We start from the raw sequence: 20383 nt of genomic DNA, 5'->3' as shown, positions 1-20383 counted from the left end.
GTAAAAACGGCAAGTCAGATGAACATAATTTATAGTCATTAAACTGTTCACGTAGCAGCTCAATATATGTTGTATAGATGTCCTATACCAAATAATTGATCAGACCTGACACAGTGCACACCATATTGTTTTATTTAGTACACTTACTAAAATTTCATGGATCAAGCATCACTTCTGAAAGCACAGAGAAAGCACTAGAAAGTATTTATTCATCTCCCGTGATTTATTTTGATTACCCTTACAGCTACATGATAAAGTGGAACTCACAAAATTACAAGGTTAAGGTTTACACAGCCATTGCTTCATCTACTAAAATATAACAAATGGCTTCATGTCTGATATATTTTACTTTCATTTAGTGTTAAGTAGTACACTAGGCTAAGCACTTAGCTGCCTACTGAATATTTTAATATTTTTAAATAGGACTTAAACACCCTGACCCGGAAAGTGGGGGCTTAAGAAACAACTGTAGAAAGAAGAGCAAGTTCTTTGTATGGTGCCAGATAGAACAATACTGGCCAAAAAAGAAGAAACACGCTTCTAACTTTTCTTCTCAAAGGGATCATAAAAATAAACACTGGTCTGTACTAGAAAGTTCACAAGAATTCACTAAATGCATAAAGGACCACGATACCATGCTAGGCACCAATGGGAGGAGTTGGAAGATAAAATCATAGCAAAACACAGGGCTCCTATCCTTAAGGAATTCACTATCAGTGAAATAGAAAGTGAAAGACAGGAATGTATATTTTCCAATGGTCAAAGAAAAACAAGTAGAAGTAACTACAGTGGTCAAAGAAAAAAAAATCTTAACCAATATTCAAATATTCAAGTGACCAAAAAGAAGGGGTCGGGGGGAGGGATAGAGAAAGAGAGAATAAGACGATGGCACTTAAGACTCCTTTTCATCAATTTTCCTTTAAAATGTTTTATCTGGAGGCAGGTCTCCCAGACAAGGAAGATGAGATGAAAAGGGTGATAAAAAGATCAGAAGTGGGAGATGAGAGCCCAAAGTCGAAAAGGTCAATATAACTTTTCAAGAAAAACACGAAAGTTTGTTGGCCTCATCATTTTTGAGAGAACCATTAAAAACTTTATCAGATCAACTGCCTTGGGAAAGAATACTAAGGGGGAAAAAAACAACTTTCAATTTCCAATGAACTATTTTGTTTAAAATGATGCAATAAAAGTGAGATGAAGATAAGACAAGGAAAAGATCTTTCTTAGGAACTAAATTTCGTTTCCATTTATGAGTGATAATTGCCCCAAGATACCTACAAAATAATAACCTTCCCACAGGTATTACTCTCACGTACCTAAAGAGACTCCATATGTTTCAAGGTGCAGACATTGCAGTACAGAAGCAAGGCTTAAGCTTCTCAAAAACTTTGCTTCACCATCATATGACAGGAAAGCTGACAGTCAATGAGATACTTCAGGTCGAGCAAGAAAATCATGAAGCCATATTATATTGTACTGCAAGTTAGGCAGCAGAGTGACTTTAGATGAATAACAGGTTACAGTAAAAATACTGAAGTGTCTATCATACTGCACCCTCAGAAAGGAAAGATAAAGACTATGAAGTCAAATAGAGTTCAATATAAAAACAGTAAAGTTCCAATCTCCCCAAAGAAAAGAACTAAAAATAGGAAAATAATCTTGCTCAGTTTAATACATAATGATAATGGCACCTGAAAAGTCCCTGTAAAGAACAATTTACCCCTTGCAGCTTTATGTCAGAGCAAAATCACTTTACCCATATTGAAGGGGTCATGCAAAGATGAGCCCCAGTATTAACAGACAGCCTTAAACGCTGGGGTTTCCGGGGGGTTGCGCCTCAAAAATATTCAACAACAGTTAATTGAGAGCGTGGAAGAAAAGAATGAGTTTGAGCGTTGCAAACTCTTGCTGGGACCCCTACCATCGCCATCAGTCTGGCATTTTATTTCTAAACAAGAAATACATTTTACCTTTCTGAGATTATTTTCTGGTTACAAGCCAACCATTATGAACCTTTCAGTGAATCACTAAATAGGGCACTTAAAGGGATAAACAATTATAAAAATAACTCTGTCACAAGTGCATACATTTTATTTTATTTAGTGATGTAATAAGCTTAGGGGCATATATCAGGTCCAAAATGGTCTTGGTCATTAATTTAAGCAATAAATCATAGGTCTTGCCAACAACGACGGCAAACAGACGCTAACAAGGAAATGTATTATTTAATATTGCCACGTGTTATAAAAATGTAAGTGTGTTTAAGACATGTTTTAAATTTTTATAATAATATGCATTTAATACATTACTATTTGACACATGCAGGAATCAGATTTATAGGTTCCATTCTGTAGCTTCTTCTTCTGTGAACATGAGAGCATATTCCGGATTTTTTTTTTTTTTTTTGAAACAAGAGGGGAAATCTTTAAAGTGCATGCTTGCAACAATATCTAATTGGTTGTCTTGCTGTTTTGTAGTAAATAATGTCAACACTGAAACTCATTAAAAAGAAGAAATCTATGTACTTTGCCAGGACAGAAAAACTGAACATTTTTAAATCACAATTTTTAAAGAAGCCTTATAGTCTAAGAAAGTATGAGAGCACTTTTTAATCAAGTTGCCAACCAATTTTTTTCACATTCATTTTGAGCACGATCCCAGACAAAAATATACTAACTTGATTAACAAGTTCAACAAAAATGTGGAAGCCAACTAGCTAAGAAAAATCCTACTTTATATCTTCATGCAAAAATCCTAAGAATCAAACAGTATCTCAAAACACAAACTCATTTAAAGTTGAGTCTCTCTTCAAAATATGTCAAGCCGTAATATTCCCTTAATATTCCTTTCAGATCAGTAGGCTTACATATCTTAGCAGCAGGTTCAACCCTCCTAGTGAAAGGGTTTGGGAGGGAAGGAAGGACTTAGGGCCCAAGGAACTTATTTAAAACCTCTTTCAAAAAAAAAAAAAAAATGAGCTTTTTTAACATCAACAAGATGCCAACACTGCTAAAAGCATTTTTCATTTGCACACTATTTTGTTTGAGTGTCCTTTTCAATCAACTATCCTAACTGCCAGTATGGTCTTCCCCCTTTCTTGTGCAGACAAGAGTCCATGCCTTAGAACACTTGAAGAAGCAGTGCTTGGAATATGGAAACTAAATTTTCTTCATTAAATCTACTGAAGCAGATATTAAAAATGCATTTAATATACTGGCGATGGTCGGTGGGCACCGCTGACTGTGACAGGCCAGTTACTGATGATGTGCCATCAGATGGCCTTCTCAGCAGGCGCCTGGGTCTCAGGCTGCTGAAGGACAGCAATATCTTCCCTCGTGTGTAAGCTCTATTCATCTCCCAAGTATTTACTAAATCACAGGCCTCTGCACACATAGCCCACGTTTCAGCGTATGCTAACAAATGATGGATGGCCTCATCAATCCGTTATGTCCTGAAAGCACGGTTTCCTGCCATTCCAATCACCAAACCTCAGTGCTCCAGAGCTGATCAGTCCTGGGGAATATATTTTGCAGGCTCGATTAAAAGAGTAGAAGTTCTTTCCATTAGAGTCTCTGACACTCTCCCCCGACTGTTTGTCGTTTCAACCAATTATTTGGGTAGAATAATCACTAAGTATTCAGACAATATGACGCTGGCAGGTTTTTTCCTGATGTTTGCTAAGGTGCAGTTTCATCTAGGACAAAACTGTTGAGCTACTCACTAGTAAAATTTATGTTTTAAAACATTTTTTCCTTCTATGCACAGCAGGCAAAACCTTAAAAATAGTTTCTATCATATTATAACGTAAATGCATTAGCAGATGCATTTCAAAGAAACTTCCAAGGGAATAACCTGTCTCTAAATCATCTAAACCTTTTAAGACAATAATTCATGAGAGTTCTCTTAATTATAATCTAGATAAAGGTACAAAGTACTTAAAAATTCTTCTGACAGTTCCAAAGTTAGATGACAAAAGTTCAACTTGTCAAAGAAATAAACCCTCTTAAAAGAAGATGTATTTTCAGTTCCAAGGTTATATATGTCAGTTGTCTTTTCTATAAGCCATAAGAACATCTTTATTTTTAGCTAAGGCTTATCTACAGAACAGAAAATAATAGCACACTCATGCCTCTCACTCAGAAACAGTAAACTTTATAAAAACAGACAAACGTACCACAGCTAAACAGATAGCTGAGCTTTGAGGAAATGGAATGGCATTAAAAAGCTACACAACTTGCTGTAAATAAGCTCCTGGAAATGCTAAAAATTAAAAACAAAAAACAAAAAACTGCCAGACTCCCATTTAGCCAATAGCTACATAGGCTCTGAAGTACCCACAATCAGCATACGTTCTGCCACGCTGCCCTGCCATTCACCTCAACCTTGACCTCAAGATTAAGCTCACTTTTATTGTGCACAAAGGTCACCTGTATTAGGTCAAAATTCAAAGTCCCTTGTCAGAAAAGGTTGATATATTCCAACCTTTCCTTCTCCATGCATCAAATTTTTCATGGTAAAGTCATATTCAGCAGACAGTATATTCAGCAATTTATTGTGCCACTGTAATACAGTGCAGAATACAATTGTTCAAAAAGCTATCACATGAATAAAATATTTTTCATGAAAGTGTACCAAACCTAGTCTCCTTACACACCTCCAACATGAAAACTAACTGAGTCTTGTTTTTACAGTTCACAAGAGTTATACAGCAAATAACTGTCCTCAAGATACAATCTATAGTATAGTTATGACTTTTACTTCCATAATCTTTGGCTACAGGCAACTATTTTTCAGAGTGTTGCTCAAAGTTTTCAAGTAAAATTTTTTTAAAAGCATGAAGATCTCTAACCAGTTTTAATACTTTTATTCCAATCTGGCCTAAGCCACTTAAGTGAAGTAGGTCTAAAGCGCAAAGCCTCTCTGACCTAGAACTTAGAGGAAGATATGCTCTATAATAAAATAGAAAAGGAAGGGCAAAAATTACTGTATTGTCCAACTCATTATTATTGCAACTATATGATCAGCAGAACTGCACAAATAAGATAAATTGAGCAAATTCTTTGCAGGCAGCATTCTAGAATACACTGTAATTAAAAATAAGCAAAGCCTTAAGGAACAATAAATCTACTTTCTTTTAAAAAGTTTCTGCAATTTCTTTGTGTTTACCATAAGGTCTTTTTCATAACCAGTATTAGCACCATGAATAGATTTTAAGATTGTTTAAAAACACTAGTTCTAAAAAAATTTTATTTATTTATTTATTTTTATTTTTGGCTTCACTGGGTCTTCGTATCTGCGTGCGGGCTTTCTCTAGTTGGGGAGATTAGTGGCTACTCTTCATGGCAGTGTGCAGGCTTCTTCTTGCGGTGGCTTCTCTTGTTGCAGAGCACGGGCTCTAGGCGCACGGGCTTCAGTAGTTGTGGCGCAGGGGCTTAGTTGCTCCTCGGCATGTGGGATGTTCCCGGACCAGGGATCGAACCCGTGTCCCCCGCATTGGCAGGTGGATTCTTAACCACTGGACCACCAGGGACGTCCCCAAATTTATTAATCTTTATATTAAACACTAAAATCAATGTTCACACTCGTGTGATGATCTGTGGTATCCAACAAACTCTCCACGCCCTGGAAGACTCACTTGAACTTATATAACTACTGGACTCAAACTACTTCCTGGTGCAGAACCCAAATATCTTTCATAAATTCATAACCACCTTGTTATCAAGGTGAGGCAAGAATATAAAAGAGCTTCCAGGATATGCGGGCTGGGGGGGAGTTGCATTTGAGAAAAGTAATTAGACAAGAACATACTTAAAAATTCTCAGGTTTTAACATTCCCACTTATTCTGTCTTAGGCAGCGATCATGTCACATAACCATTTTCTATCCTGGGGGTGGGGAGTGGGGGGAATCAATCTAAACCTTGATATGCCCATTTGTCATCAACATAAAAGCACATCGTGGTTGCCAGTATCATCTAAAGACTATATTTTCACCATAATTTGCTAAAAGCAGGTTTCCTATTACCCAGGGGGTTAAAGAAAAACACTTTGGAAACCTAGAAAATAAAGGGGCTCGTTTAGGTAAAATCTCTTCAGTTCTAACACTGAGTCTATTATAAGCATAGATACCATCACAACAAGCATCCTTAAATCAACAACGGTAACAATAACAGCAGCAGCAAAATTAATTTGACACAGTATCAGGAACTACGCTACTCATTTTCTATGTACTATCTTATGTCAAGTTCATAACAACCCCATTTTATAAACAAGGACACTGAGGCACCAAGAGGTCACCTGGCAAGTAAGTCATGAAGCCGGAATTCATATGTCTATTTCCAGAACCAAGTTCTTTAAACCAATACAAAAAACTGCCTCTACAACAAAAAACTGAATGACCTCCTGGAGTTCACAGTAATAGGGTTTTGCGTCCTACCGATTTATACAATAATTAACCGTAAGCAGACTGAGCTAAATAAACCACCCAAGGTCAATCACAAGCCATGGCAACTCTGCCAAACTCAATACCACTTGGCCAACCCACCAGTGTGGGCCCATCCCCACAGAGAATTCCACTTGACATTCTAAAATTCACATATGCTTGGCTAATATTGTTAATTTTATTGTCCACTTCTGTTTTAGTTGTATGTTGCCATATTATTTTATTACTGATACTTTGGACGTCGAAAAGAAATACTCACATCTGAACGTGTGATAATTAAGTCTTTACAAAATTGTACTAAATCACATGGTAATCAATTGGCTATCTCCCAATCTTTTTTCATTACAATTGCAGAGATACTTTATTTTCTTTTTTATATTGGAGTAACTGCCAAGGGAAGATGTAACAACTAAGCTTGAAGTCTCTCTTAAAATAATTTCTGACATGATAAACCCTCAGGTATACCACTGGAGCATTTCTAAATTCCTAAAGAGTGAATAATCACTACATTTAGCCAACGAATCTACTCTGAAAGGGAATAATTTTCCTAAATGAGACATGTATATAGCTTTTGTTTTTTAACTAAGCAGCATTTTCCTCAGGTCAGTTCAATCAAATGTCCATTATGATATGTTTCATAACACCGACAATATACTAGGTACTGCATGGAATTCTAGTTCCCACAATAACCATAGTGGGGGAAAAAAATATGTATCTTCTCTCTGGACCAAAAAAAAAAAAAAAAAAAAAAGCCGGGGGTAGGGGGGAAGAAAGCCCAACTCACAAAAATATTATAATTTCTAAGAATAAATGAGGCACAGATGTATGTGTTATGAGCCCTTTGTAGGAAAAAAGCTATGCTGATGGTATACAATGGCTCAGGGGCTTAAGAAATGCCTTTGGTGGCAGTGGGGAGGGACAGGGGAGCCGAGGTTTGTAGCATGGGCCAATTTCTGTGGTGTAAACACTCCCACTGTGGCTGACTTTAAGCTACCGATGGGAGGTCACAGTGTGTAGAGTGGGGAAAAGATGCTTCCGATCGGCTCTCACAAGCTGGAAAGAGCCAGCTCCAGCTCCCATGGGCTGTAGGCCAAATTCAGCCCACAGACTTGTTCTGTTTGGCCAGGAAAATGTTGGCCCACACACTGTTTTTCAAAATTCAAACAAATTGACAACACTTAAAATTCAGGATATTTTTTTTCTGAAAAAAATCAGATCTAGAGCTGCTTTCTAGAGAATAGAAGACCTGGCAGCCCTGGGCCCACATTCCAGCATGGCAACAGATGGCTGGCGTAAGGTTGCAGCTGCCCTGCCCGTGCACACAACTGTCCTTTCACTTTGCCATGATCCCAACCCGGCCAGCTCCGTTCCTTCACTCCTCGCTGATACCAACCTGGCCCCTAGACTCCTAGGGCATTCGGTGATCTTTAGTTAAAGAGCATGAAGGGAGAGTTCTGCCTTCAAATGTGTAACTTTGGTCAAATCCTCCCTCAGTTTCTGCCCCTCTAACACTAACCATTTGACTAGATGATCTCTAGTTGCCATCTCAGACAAACACTCTCCAAGTCACTGAATCTGAAATTATGAGAGAGGTATGCAGGTCCCTCTGGAGAAGCTTTTGCGATCAGCATATGAACAGCTCCAAACATGTCCACCAAAGTGCAAATAAAAATTTTAAATGTTATGAACTGGAGGTTAAATGTATTTTTACCTTAATATATATTTTAGCTGGCCTCAGGAAATAAGAATTTAGATAATGTTAACTTCGTCAGTTAACAAATGATGTTTGTGAGCTATTTGTTACATCTAGGCTGTAGGGGTCTGTGGGGTTTTTAATGCTACACAACCAAGAGTCTCTTATATCCCCAGTCCATTTACTATTTTAGCTAAATGGGGCTTGAAGCGTGAGTTAATTTCAAGTTTTATTAGCTTTCCCTACCAATATTATCAGCAAAAACAAATAGCAGTGTAATATACCTTAAGCAAAAGATGATATCAGCTTGGAAGAGTTGTAGACAGAAACAAAAAATCGAAAAAAATAAATTGCCAGTCTAATTTCATGTGTGATTGTAGTAAGATGCATTTAAATGATGCTTTGCTTTCCCACATCCCATCTACAAAGGAGGCCACCTACAAAGAGCCTTATTCCCCCACAAGTCTTAGACACCATCTCACAAGTTATGGAACCTTAGGGGGCTAAGGTGTGGCACAGGCATGAGTGACAAACCACGAGGTAGTTTCACCCTGCATTTCTATTCATCCTAAAGTTGAAGTTGGGTACCCACAGCATTCTTGGATGAAACATACCCAGTTCTGATTATTTGAGAGTGATCACAAATACCCATGACAAACGCTAATTCATAAACTTGCTGAGGGTAAATCTGAATCTTCCATACCCCTAGGCTGATGTGGGGAGCAGCAAGTCAATTAGCTGAGAAATGAGTTTAACTTTGGTTAAAAAGTGCATTAAACTTTGTAGACCTTTGCCATCCTATATAGTGCTAGCTGCATATTTGAGGATTTTCAACAGCCATAAGTGATAACCTTTGTAAATATCAAGGGTCTGCTATGCCTCCTATTTCCTAAAACAGGATAAATACAAGATCAGAGTTTATATCTCAGCCTTTCTAGGGCCTAAAGCAAAGGACAGGTCTAACAGTAACCAAAAGATTAAAAATAAATATGTGAGTTATGTTAGAGAGGGTGAAAATGCACCATCTATTTTAAGTCTCAATCTTGTATATGACTACTGCTCCCAGGACACCTCAGAAAAAGCCTGAGCTTCACACAGAATTGCTCCAATTCACGTGAGTCAGCATTCAGTCAAGGAAAGACCCAGTGCTTACGTATTTAACTGAACAACAGTATCAAGAGACATGAATCCACCTTACTTTTTCCTCTACTTGCATTGCTTTGTTTCAAAATATTTATTCCCATAGTGCTGAAGTTATTTCTCTAAGTTTAACAGGTTTCAAACATTTTTAGCAGCTGAATCTCAATATTTAAAACACATAAAAGAAATAAGCCCTGAGATATTTTAACATTTTACTTTGGATGGAAAATTGCAGAGCTCTCGGTTTCCTCAATGAGACTGTGGGTTTTATCAGGTCACCGTTGGAACACCACACTAGGCTAAAAAATGAAAACAAAAAACCTTATTTGCTGTCTTGAAGGAACAGAAAAATCACCTCTCAGTCAAGAGAAGGCACTTGAAAAAGCTGACATTGTCAACTGTATCACCGCTCTTTGGCAAGAAGGAAGCTTTGGTTTATAAGGAAGAATTATTAACTCTTAAATACGTTATCAAGATGCCTCCTGAAAGGTAGGGACGGAGAGAAGAAAGAAAAGTAGAGGCAGGTGTTAGTTCCCCAAAGTGGCCAGGAAAGGGCTGGATTCATGACCAGCTGTGTACCATTATTAATCCATCATGCACAGACTGTTCCAAGCTGGTTTCAAACCTATGGACTGAATCATCCTGGATCCAGCTGTCTGTCTGCTCCCCTAAGAAATGGAGACTTGTCATTCAGTAAGAAGTTGTAACCAAGCACATTTCCGGTGTTCACCATATACCAGCTCACCACAGAAGCAACCTGAAAGCAGAATGTCTAAAACAAACACTTGAAGACACTTCCCACCAAGAAAAAGACAACTGAAAATAAAAGGAAGGAAAATTTATTCTTTACCCATCTCCCGTATGATTTTCACTCCAGTATATAACTTTTAAGGTCACTTTTCATACCTACTCTGAAAAAGGACTTTTATATTGCTTGACTGCTTTTTTTAAGGAAAATTGAACCTATATGGCAAAATTACACAAAATGTGTAATAAAAACATAATGGTAAATTCAGTCAACATTTGTTGAAAGTCAAATTATAAAATATTATCACCCTATACATCTACTGAACATTTTTCTCCTAGGGAAATATATAATTCCTCTTTATTGTACCAGCAAACATTCCGGGATGGGTTATTACTTAGTAGACTAAAGTTTGATGCCTGAATATAGACTTAAAAATGAAGTCAATAATCTAATAACATAAAAGTCTCCCCCTCAAACTAATAAGAAATATTGTCAGCATATAGATTCTTCTCAGGATAACACTATCTGAGGTTTTCGTCAAATATTCCTTTGCAGGAATTCAAGCTTATCTCACTTTTACAACTATGCAAATGCCAAGGGGCACAAACATCTGATAAAAGCTAAGCACTTCTTTCAGAAAGTGAAGATGCCATATACTTAACAAAATAACCTTCCAGGAGAGTCGTTAAAGCTAGGCTACAATGCAGCAGCAAAATAAAAACCTGAAATCTCACAGAGTAAAAAAGCATATTTTAAAAGATGACTAAAGGAAATATATGAAATAATCATATTCTTAGGCCAACTTTTAGACCAATTTCTTTTCCAGTTTGCACTAATGATCAATACAGAAGTACTCCTAGGTGTATTTCCTAAGTATATGAGTATTATTTTTGAAGGGCATATAAATTAATTATATTTCCTTGGCAAAAATACCAAAAGAATTTCCAGTTCAATAACAGGCTGACTTTTTCTCCCTTTATGAGCTATTCTCACTCATGATTCTGGAACTCAGGTCCACCATAAATAACATTAGTATAGAAAATTGACCAGCAACTGAGTACCAACCTTCAATTCAATTGAGAGAACAAGGCCAACAGAAATAATCTTCCAACTTTAGTAAACCACGCCCTACAGTATTAATTATATGGGCAATGTGCTACTATTATTCTAAAAAAATCAGTGACTCTAGGTTTAAAAGTCTGGGGTTTTTTTAATGACGTTATATATTGCTATGAAAGATTTAAGGCAAGTTTCTGATATCTGGGCCATATTCAACTAATGATCAAAATCTGTGTGTTCACAGCCATACAATCAACTGATCCACAGCAAAGCAAATTTGTGTCTTCTATGTTTCAAAGGTTACTACTCAGACATTTCTTCTACTGTAGGCCATTTACTAAATTCTAATAATAACGGTAATCGTATTTACCATCCATTAAATACTTACCAGGACCTCTACACTGTACTAAGTGTTTTACATGCCTTATTTCACTTAATCCTCACAACAGCCTTACGGAACTGAAGAGCAAGGGGCAATAGAGCAAGAGGAAGAATCTGGAGTCAGACTCTGCCTGGGTTTGAATCCTGTTTCTCCTACTTACTAGCTGTAGAGCTTCATCCCTCCTTTTACAGATGAGGCAACTATGACTCAGATAAAAAGAGGCAGAGCCAAGTCATTTCCCAAGAACAAATGGTTAAGGAAGCAGAAACAATGAAATACAAGATTTCCTATGGGAAGTGGGGACAGGTTAAAATGGATCTGGAGGGGGGCGGGGGGGGTTTCAAAAAAGGACAGCTGTAACCAATGGTAGCACCAGATGAAGCTAGGCCACCTTAAATGCAAAAGCTAAGGAAAATTGTTGTGCTTGTCCCAAGCAGGTCCCTTCGCTACTCCACTCCTAACCAGACTAGACCCCTAGGTCCACTGCCAAGAACTACTAAGTTCAATACTGGCAAATACACAGCAGAGCCAGCCTTAACTCCAGTTCTCAGAGTCAGGTGAAGACCTCAAGAAAATGAGCCGGGTGTATTATCAGTTTAAGCACAGGGAGCCCAGCCAAACGAGTTTTTAACTACTTCTTTTGAGATTTCTCTAGGAACAGCCTCATAATAGTGAATGGTTGCCTGTATTGTAAATGTTGCAGACCAAGACCAAAAAAAAAAAAAAGTGCTTAGAAATGTGGAAGTCACCATTAGAAAAACCTATGCAAGGATTCCTAAGAGAAAAAAATACAGGAACAAGGTAAAGACACTTATTTGCTTAGAGATTTATGTTATCAAGAGTTTGACTTACGACTCATTAATATAGGCATAAATAGCAACCAAATAACTAATGCACAGCAAAGGAACTTGGAAAAATTAAATTGTGCCAAAGGGTTATTTACCAACAAAAGAATTTCCAACAAAGTTATATCTCCTCTAAGAATCCGTTTTGACTAACCATATGTGAACTCACTGTACAACAAATCCTTTGGTTTCTAACATTCTATGATTCTAATAATTTATAGCTATTAGATGTGTCTTAAACTCTTTCCTCAGACTACAAGTTATTCAAAATTAATTACTACATTATCCTTTCTGTTTTCTAAAAATTATCCAAATAATGCCACAAACATAGTGAGCACACAGTGAGTTATTACAGACCAAATGCTGTAAGAGGTGAATAAACTGCAAGGACCAGTGAAAATCATGGGCTGACTGTAGGATGGATTGTTTCACATAAAATGGTGGTAGAGGATGATACTAGTTGACAGAGTACTCCAGTGAGAGTAATAGAAAATCACCGATAAGGGCTTCCCTGGTGGCGCAGTCGTTAAGAATCCACCTGCCAGTGGACACGGGTTCGAGCCCTGGTCCGGGAAGATCCCACATGCTGCGGAGCAACTAAGCCTGTGAGCCACAACTACTGAGCCTGTGCTCTAGAGCCCGCGAGCCACAACTACTGAAGCCCGCATGCCTAGGGCCCAGGCTCCGCAACAACAGAAGCCACTGCAATGAGAAGCCCACGCACCACAACAAAGAGTAGCCCCCGCTCGCCACAACTAGAGAAAAGCCTGCACGCAGCAACAAAGACCCAATGCAGCAAAAAGTAAATAAATAAATTTATTTTTTAAAAAAAGAAAAAAAAAAAAAAAGAAAATCACCGATAGGCAAATACCCACAGTAACTATTTCATGCAAGAGCCACTGATGGATGCTAAAATCAGAGCGAAAAAGTGTGAGGTGAGAAACTGGATATTTGCAGAGTCTCAAAGGATATCCCCACAAGGTAATTATTGGAAAGCCAACTTTACAGTGGAGAAACTTGGCAGATACCACCCCTTAACCAAGTGAATAACGTTAACCTCAGCAGTAATAAGACATACAAAGTCAGCTCCCCCTTGTTATGATGCCCTGAGAAAGGCACAACATCACTTTTGGGGTATTTACACCAAAAATGTTTACCCTCCTCTGATCATGAGAAAACATTAAGCACAAACTTAGGGACATTCAACAAAATAACTGACCAGTACCCTTCAAAAATGTCAAGATCATAAAAGACAAAAAAATATTAAGGAATAGTCATAGCCTGGAGGAGAGCAAAAAGAAGACATGACAACTAATCTAATGTGTGATCCTGAAATAGAAAAGAGACAGTCAAAAAACAAACAAACAAACAAACAAAAAAGAACAATAACAAAAAAAAACTAGCAAAGTTCAAAACAGGTCTGTAAATTATTTGGCTATATTGCATTAAAATCAATTTCCTGATTTTGACAATTGTATGTTGGTTATGTAAGATGTTAACATTAGGGGAACCTGAGTGAAGGGATATATGGTTAACATTTCTGCAACTTTTCTGTAAGTTAAGAATTTCAAAATAAGATATATATATATTTATACATCTTTAATATTTATATATATAAATAAAGAATGATATATAATCAGATACATATGTAGTGTTTGGGCAGGAAAATACAGTGTAAAATATGACCTGATAAGTAGCAGCTGAATGGGCTGGGGGCGTCTACCTGAATAAGGAAGTCCAGGAATAAGTTGGGAGATGCAAATCAATGACTATATCCTCAGCAAGTACTTAGATACAGTATTCCTACATTTTGGGGGTCAAAGGGCCCACTTAATGTAAAACTGCAAAATAGAATAGAATAGAATAAGGGTGAGTTTAGGAGTTGTAAAATATTAGACATCACAAAATTCTACTCCTTCATTTTAAGTGGGAGGATTGTGAGACCAGAGTGGTTAAAGTGATGGCCCAAGTTCAATGTAGCGACTTGGAAAAACAAAAATTTGTAATTTCAGTGAAAACAAACAGGCCATGGAGAAATGAGGCTAGCAAGTAGAAACCATAGTGTAAAATAAAAGTTAAGCTTGGGAAAAATGAAGCTATATATTCACCTTTGAGCATATACTAAAATAAACTACAGCTAGAAAGATTAAGGAATTAAAAATAAGAAAGAAAGCCATAAAGAACCTAGGAGAAAATTTAGGGGGAAGATTTATTTTTCATATCTTAGGACATGAAAGGACAAAAAAAGCATACGTTTAAAGTTAAGAATATAAAAAAATAACAATATTTAAAAGCACAACAACTAGGAAGATATCTGCAACAAAAATATGACATGTAAAGCATCAACATCCTTAAGATATGCAGATCAATAAACAATAACAAATCAATAAACAGTAAGAGCAAACATTCCGATAGAAAATTAGGCAAAGGACACCAGGCAAGTAATTCAAGAGGAAGAAAATTAAATGGTTAATAAACAAGGTGGAAAATATACAATGCATTACAGTCAAAAAATGTAAATTATGAGATGTCATTCTTGATCCATCATATTAAAGACTAAATGATGACTCTCTTCAACACTGACAAAAGTTGCAGAAACGAATACTGCCATGTGCTGTTGGTAATTGGATTAATACAATCTTTTTGATAGTCATTTGTCAATACGCTTCAAAATCCTTCCAAACATAAATATCCTTTGGTTTGAAATAGCTAGTTGTTGTTAAAGTGTGGCCAATGGACCCGTGGAGTCCCTGAGACTCTCTCAGAAGTCTACAAGGTCAAAACTATTTTCATAGAAACAGTAAGACATAATTTGCCTTTTCCTCTGTGTGACATTTGCACTGATGGTGCAAAAACAAGGGTGGGCAAAACTGCCAGCTTCTGAGCACAAATCAAGACCTGGCACAACTGTCCTCGGAGTCACACACTTGCAAGAAGAAAGCAAGCCAGCTTCACATAAGAATATCTTAAGATTCATTTATTAATTTTATTAAATCTCAACCCCTGATACACATTCTTCTAACATTCTGTATAACAAAATAAGAAGTAAATGCAAAGCACGTCTACTGCATATCGAAGTATTATGACTGTCTCAAGGGAAAGCACTTGTATGATTGTTTGAGAGCTGAACTAGATGCCTTTTCCATGAAACACCATTTTTACTTGGATGAATGATGAACAAAGTATGATTATTCAGATTTGGATATCTGGCAGACATTTTCTCAAAAATAAACAACATGAGCCTGTCACTTCAAGGGAAACAACTGATAGTATTTGTTGCCAACGAAAAAAATTGAGCTTTCAAGGGAAAATCAAATATTGGAAAACTCTGTATCCATCACCGTAAATGTGACAGCTTCACATGTTACAGACTTTTCTGATGAGATCAGTGGGGATATTAACAAATGTGACTTTTTTGATGCTGTATAATAAAAGGTGACAACATTTAGAAGACTTGCATAACTCACAACCAACATTTTGCAAGTGAACAATGCATGATGATAAAAATCACGCATGGGTAAAAGATCCACTCAAAGTTCAAGACTGGCCAAAAAGTTCTATAATATGGTTTCACATTCCACATTGCAATTAACTTTTAAGAAAATACTACTTGTTGGGTACTACGTAGTAACAAAAATATCCACAGTTATCTGAAAAGTCTATTAAATTACTCTTCCCTTTTCCAACTACATATTTGTCTGAGGCCAGAATTTCTTCATGTTCTTTAATCAAAACAGCATATCACAATAGGTTGATTGCAGAAGCAGATATGTCTTCCTTCTATTAAGGCAGATATTAAAGAGATTTGCAAAAGTGTAAAGCAAGGCCATTTTTCTCACTAGCTTTTTGAAATGATGGTTATTAACCTTTAAAATTGGTTAAACTTAATACGTTTATTATTGTTATTTTAAAATAAATAAGCAATTTTTAAAATTTCTCAGTTTTAATTTATATTTTAATAAACGTCAACAGACATAACCCATATAAACAAAAGATTTCTGCGGTCCTCAATACTTTTTTAGAGTGTAAGGAGATCTGGAGACCAAAAAGTTTGAAACCTGCTGATATGGTCATTCCCAATTTCTAAGATTCTAAAGTAAGAAAATAAGCAAACTTGGCATAATATATGTACAGAAATAGAAAATTAGAAAAACAAAACTGTTGATGTCCAGCAATATGGAAATGGATGGTACATCTAGAATGTGATATTATTAGTATTTGAAACAAATTATAAGGAATTTTTAAAGATGAGTAATGCTCACTATATGTTAAGTGAGAAAAGCAAGAGCTATAAACTACATTAGCAGAGAAAGTACCATACTGACAAAAAAAGACTAGAAATATTTTTTAAATATGTTAACAGAAATTTTCTGAGCTATAGGATTATGAATAATTTTTGTTTTCTTTACTGAGCATGTACTACTTTCAAAATCAGGAAAATAAAAAATTTTAGCAACTTTTAAAAGCATTTCAGTACTTTGATTATTTTTAGAATTCAATTTAGGTGAACATCACACAAAAAATAATTGCTGCTGTTATTATTATTAATATTAAAACTAATTAAGGCAGCTTAGTATAGAACTCTGAACTGAAAGTCATGAAACCTGTATTCTAAACACTGTTTAGCCATTCAATAACTCTAGGCTTTTTGACAAGTCACTTAACCTCTTTGAGCCACCAGAAATTATCTCTGAGGTCCTTACTTCACCAACTCTCTGGCAAAATGAACTATCAAATCTAAAGGTTGTTCAAGTCCTGTGCAAGAAACCTCTAACGTAAAACAGTGCTATGATGCAAACTGTGAGGCCAACTCCCAAATCACACTCTTTATGGAATTCCTACCGATGTGGCTAAATGGCTCTTTTAATTCCTTCTGCAGATTGGTGCAGCCTCTCTCAATAAAGTTTCTGGTAAATGAAGAGTTAGTTATACCCTAAATGGTATTTGGGAGAAGCAAAAAATATTTGGCCATATTATGAATAAGAGAAAAAAGGGCATACGAGAATAAGCAAGACAGCATGGTGCCCCAAACGAATGGAATCTTTCTTACGTATACTTCGTAAGTCCTTAATAACAGTAAAAGGAGGTTACCTCTAACGGAGAGGACAAGGTATTTGCTATGGAAAAGAATGAAAGAAAAAAAATGAGGGAGAGAGAAAGAGAAGAGGGAAAGGAAAAGAAAGAAGAGGGAAAGGAAAAGAAAGAGAAGCAAAAATACAGTGCTAATATAAGTATGTAACAAGAGCAGAATTATCTAAATGTATGCTGTATCTTAAAATTGCCTAGAAAAATCTACCTATCCCCTTAGCTGACCAGCCTTCACCCTTCACTGTTCATTGGCAGAGTTGGCAAAGAGTTAATGACAGAAAATTAAATTCCAATTCGTCAATTTTGTTCCTTGTTAGCAAGTCTGATAAAAATCTTAGACTATAAAGGTTTAAATTAAATCTGGATAATATTAAAAAGAGATCCCTTCATTTTACAGATTAGGAAAACTGAGTCCTTCAAAAAAAAACTGAGATCATAAAAGACCTTCAATTTGTACTTTACTAATACCAATTATCCAATAATCTCTCTTTCCTCAAGAAAACACTTCCATGATGATGTCAAAGACAAGGAAGCTAATGGTGCTCAGTGCCACAAAGTAAAATGGTATAAGTTTGGATTTGGTTTTGAAATAGAAGAAAGGTAAACAAACATTCTATACTTTTAACATGGCACAAATACAATAACCTGGTTGTTCTGCACTGGTTCTTTGTGTAATGCCAGGGCCTCAGTTTGCACATCTTTAAAATGAGGCAATCTATACCATATAGTTGCTAAAGTCCCTTCTTAGAAAGCTGGAGAATCCTAAAAATCACTAAAAAAAAACCACATGCCTGGGGAGGAGGGAAGTATGAAATACACCTGGTATGGCTATTCAAATGACCAATCTTGACCCAACAGTGGAATCCGTAGGGTACCTGTCTCTCTGACTGGCTTGAGAACACTTGTGGTCACTTCATTGCAGTAGAGAGCCATAGTAAACTATAAGAGGCCCCTTTAGGCCTGTACTCCCTTGTTTGTTTCCAGAGGCCAACTGAAAAGGGTCCTCCATTTCCACCTTTTGAATCTACAATTCATATTTCCACTTTGAGAGGGCCCTGCTACCCATCATTCATTCCTAGTATCTGTCAACCCCTAGACATTTATGCAGCACCTACTTATAAGCACCCATCACCTAGCAAAAACCAAGTTTTCAATAAACATTTGTTGACTTGAAGGAATTCATCCATTAAGACTCTCCTGAGAAAAGCAGGTCAAAGAAGAAACCTTTTTCACCATTCCTGCTCTCCTAACACCTGACACTCATGTTCCTCCCCAGTCATGTGTGACACGTGGTTTCTAAGCGCTGGCTGGGCTGCCAGGCACAGCTACTGCAGGCAAAGGTCTCTTTGAGGGGGGAGATGGGCACTTACCTGGGGAACCTCTGCTTCAGCTTCCTCAGGCTCTGCCTGGTAGGCGGCACAGACACTAGGCACTGGGCTATCTCGTCGTACTGGGCTTTAGTCAGTATCATGTTGGGCCAAGGACTGGGAGGTGGCAGTGAAAAGGAAAAAAACACCCTGGGCTTGAGCAGCCTTGGTGTCGGGAGACGAGGGGTGGGCACAATGCGGCACAGCGTTGTGTCCCCGACTTTCTGGGCTTGCCCCTACCCTCCTGCACCCCTGGCTGCACAAGCCTGGGCTTCAGCCTGCAGCTCCGCGGCGGGAGGCGGGCTGTAGATCAACTGCCCTTCCTTGGCTTTCTGAGCAGCCGCAGAGGGCCCGGCCGAAGGCAACCTGCCGCCATGTCACTTAAGGGCAAGCCAACCAGGAAGTAACGGCCACAGGCAGAGGTGCCGCCTAAATCCTACTGGCAGGTCCCTGGGCAGGGCCCACCTGGGATTAACGTGGGATGCTCTTGGCGGTCATGCCTTCCCTGTTGCCAGAAGCCAGGAAGTCCTGGCGCATCGACAAGGCAGCAGGGCCCACGTGTAACCGTGATCATTAAGCCTGAGCCCGAGAAAACCACTGCCAGGGCGCGCGATTTGAACACGCTTCCAATCGCGCCCGTTTTACCGCAGCTCCAGTCGGAGACTGGCCTACAAAGAAATACGCCTTCTCTCGGTTCAAGGCTCCCTGCGTCCTGCGAGCGTCAGCGGAGGAGCTGTAAAACCCAAAACCCACTAGAATCGCTGTAGACGCACAGCTTGGCTTGTGTTGAGGGAAGTCTGACAATTTCTGCAGCTGGCGAGGAACACAGTTTTGGCCCTGTTGGGAAACAGGCTAGAAAACAAAACCCACATCATCAAACAGCGCGCAGTAAAGAATTAAACTCTCACTCCTCACAGGTGCTCAAGAACTGAAATCATTACTTATTCATCTGTGAATCCCCAGCTCTCAGAAAATAGTAGGTATTCAATAAATGTTTGGAGAAATAAGTCAGTGAACGAAGTTATCTGTTTTGTGTATGTGTCGTGAGTGGATCTCAGCTATCCTGAGGCCATTGATTAGGACATCAGTGCCTCCTTTAATCCTTTTAAAAAATCTATTTGGTTCTTAAAAGGCCACGTGTCATGTTTCTTTTCAAATTTTAACATTTTAAGCAAGTGAAAGAAAAGGCGTTTCGATTTTAAATAACGTGTAAATGGTTAATTTTTTTTTTTTTTTTTTTTTTTTTTTAATCTGGAATAAGGCCTGGGTTAGAAGTTTAGCTTAGATATGCCTCCTTGGATAAATTTCTTAATCCGTCTAAACCTCAGTTCCTTTGTCTGTAAAATTGATTTTTAATTCATGGGGTTATTCGTAAGATTAAATAGGATAGTACAAGGAATGGATTCCTTAGCTTAGCATCCAGCAGATAGTCTGTGGAAGATAAAGAGCCTGTATAAGACTACTTGACAGTGATAGGTCAGGGCATTTACCAGGTGTTGTTTGCTCCCTACACATTGACTTATTTGATCTGTATAATTTTCTAGGAGGTGGGTACTATTGCCATCCTCCTCCTTTTTGTGCAGGGTGAATAAACTGAGGCATGAAAAGGTTAAGTGACTTT

At 37.6% G+C, this 20383-nt stretch overlaps 1 protein-coding gene across 5 annotated transcripts in view; it reads right to left on the bottom strand.

Annotated features, from left to right (window-relative positions):
* CDIN1 (CDAN1 interacting nuclease 1) overlaps positions 1-19063 on the bottom strand; it is a 259336-nt gene extending 240273 nt beyond the window's left edge. For all 5 annotated transcript variants that reach the window (XM_068535327.1, XM_068535309.1, XM_068535299.1 and 2 more), the window contains exon 1: positions 18766-19063. In XM_068535327.1, coding sequence (XP_068391428.1) covers positions 18766-18866 — 101 coding nt within the window. In that variant the 5' untranslated portion in view covers positions 18867-19063. The remainder of the gene's footprint in view (positions 1-18765) is intronic.
* Positions 19064-20383: the final 1320 nt, after the last annotated feature.

Source organism: Eschrichtius robustus, chromosome 1, assembly GCF_028021215.1.
Source record: "Eschrichtius robustus isolate mEscRob2 chromosome 1, mEscRob2.pri, whole genome shotgun sequence".
NCBI classification, from domain to species: Eukaryota; Metazoa; Chordata; class Mammalia; order Artiodactyla; family Eschrichtiidae; genus Eschrichtius; species Eschrichtius robustus.
This window is presented reverse-complemented; position numbering and strand designations above follow the sequence as displayed.